Genomic DNA, 1,291 nt, shown 5'->3' with positions numbered 1-1,291 from the left:
GAAAAGTAAGAAAATGATCTTTAAAATGTGAAAACACTGACAAACGGACGAGATTTTCAACTTAAATCCAGATCATTTTGGAGGAGTAAAGTTTTAATGAGAATGACTTTTAATATATATATATAATTATAAAACCTTCTACGCTGTTAAACTGTTTCCATCTCCTTTCACTTTTAATATTCCTGCAAGTGTGTCAAAATAAAAGCTCTGAGCACAGAGAGTGAAGTAATAGTAAAAGTAGTAAAAGTAGTGAGTGTAACACAGATTTCCCATAATCCCTCTGTGGCGTTTACCTGTGTCCTGGCCAGAAGCAGCTGTTGGAAACCTTCCACCTCTTTACTGTCGTCTGCTGCCCTCTCCTGGACACACAGGAACACAGAATAAAGCTCGATGAGAGTTTGAAGTGAAGTTTTGAAGTGAAGGGAAACAAACTGCTCACCATGAGGACGCTGAGCATCATGTCGTAGTTGTTGATGAGGAAGATGAGCTGATCTCTTCTGGAGGGAAACTCCGCCGCCATCCTCAGCACAAAGTTTTCCACCTCAATCTGGAGAACAAATAAACTCTTTAATCTGAGCAAATGTGGTGAGAAGTAACTAAAGGTCTATTTATTTGTGAATATGTAATTAAAATAGGTCCGTTTATCTGAATCTGTACTTGTAAAATTTCTTTCACCAGCACAGTGGAACAAATTTTACTCAATTCCAACAATATTTCACCATATTCTCATAAAGATCTTCCTCCTGTCTGAAGATTATTTCCAATCTTACTTTCATACAAACAGATTTATCTTTTATATATTTAACTGACTTTGCTACCAAAATATGTGTGTGTGTGTGTTACCAGCAGCTGTCCCAGCAGGTTGTTGGTTCTCTCGTTGGGAAACGTCTGGTTGATGCTGACGATGGCCGACGAGAACTCAGCGTACCGACGAGTGATCTGAAATCAGTAAAAACACACACAGTGAGATGCCAGGGTGTGTGCGTGTGTGTGTGTGTGTGTGTGTGTGTGTGTGGACCTACGTAGTGTGGTCTGGTGTCCAGTACTCCCAGTTTCTGAGGGTCTGTGTTTCTGATGCTGTGGATGTTCATCTCCAGGATCATCTCAAACCTCGGCCACAGCAGCTCCAGCACCGCCTCCCAGTACCTGACACACACACACACACTAATATCTTCATCATGTTTTGTTAACCAGCTTTTAAAAACAGTTGAGTTCCCAACAATACGCAGCAGATTTAAATAATAAGTGTCTGGTTAAAACACAGTTAAACATTTTCCAGGACAACACAGAT

The 1,291-nt window shown here is 40.4% G+C and overlaps 1 protein-coding gene across 1 annotated transcript in view; it reads right to left on the bottom strand.

Moving 5' to 3' along the window:
- vps52 (VPS52 subunit of GARP complex) overlaps window positions 1-1,291 on the bottom strand; it is a gene marked incomplete at its 5' end in the record, with an annotated part of 7,870 nt that overhangs the window by 3,564 nt on the left and 3,015 nt on the right. The window contains 4 exons of the mRNA XM_035681869.1: window positions 294-359; window positions 440-547; window positions 844-939; window positions 1,023-1,146. Of these exons, the coding sequence (XP_035537762.1) occupies window positions 294-359; window positions 440-547; window positions 844-939; window positions 1,023-1,146 (394 nt within the window). The remainder of the gene's footprint in view (window positions 1-293; window positions 360-439; window positions 548-843; window positions 940-1,022; window positions 1,147-1,291) is intronic.

This window comes from Morone saxatilis, unplaced genomic scaffold (genome assembly GCF_004916995.1).
Source record: "Morone saxatilis isolate NCDOM2014 unplaced genomic scaffold, NCSU_SB_2.0 Contig9, whole genome shotgun sequence".
In the NCBI taxonomy this organism is placed as follows: Eukaryota; Metazoa; Chordata; class Actinopteri; family Moronidae; genus Morone; species Morone saxatilis.
This window is presented reverse-complemented; position numbering and strand designations above follow the sequence as displayed.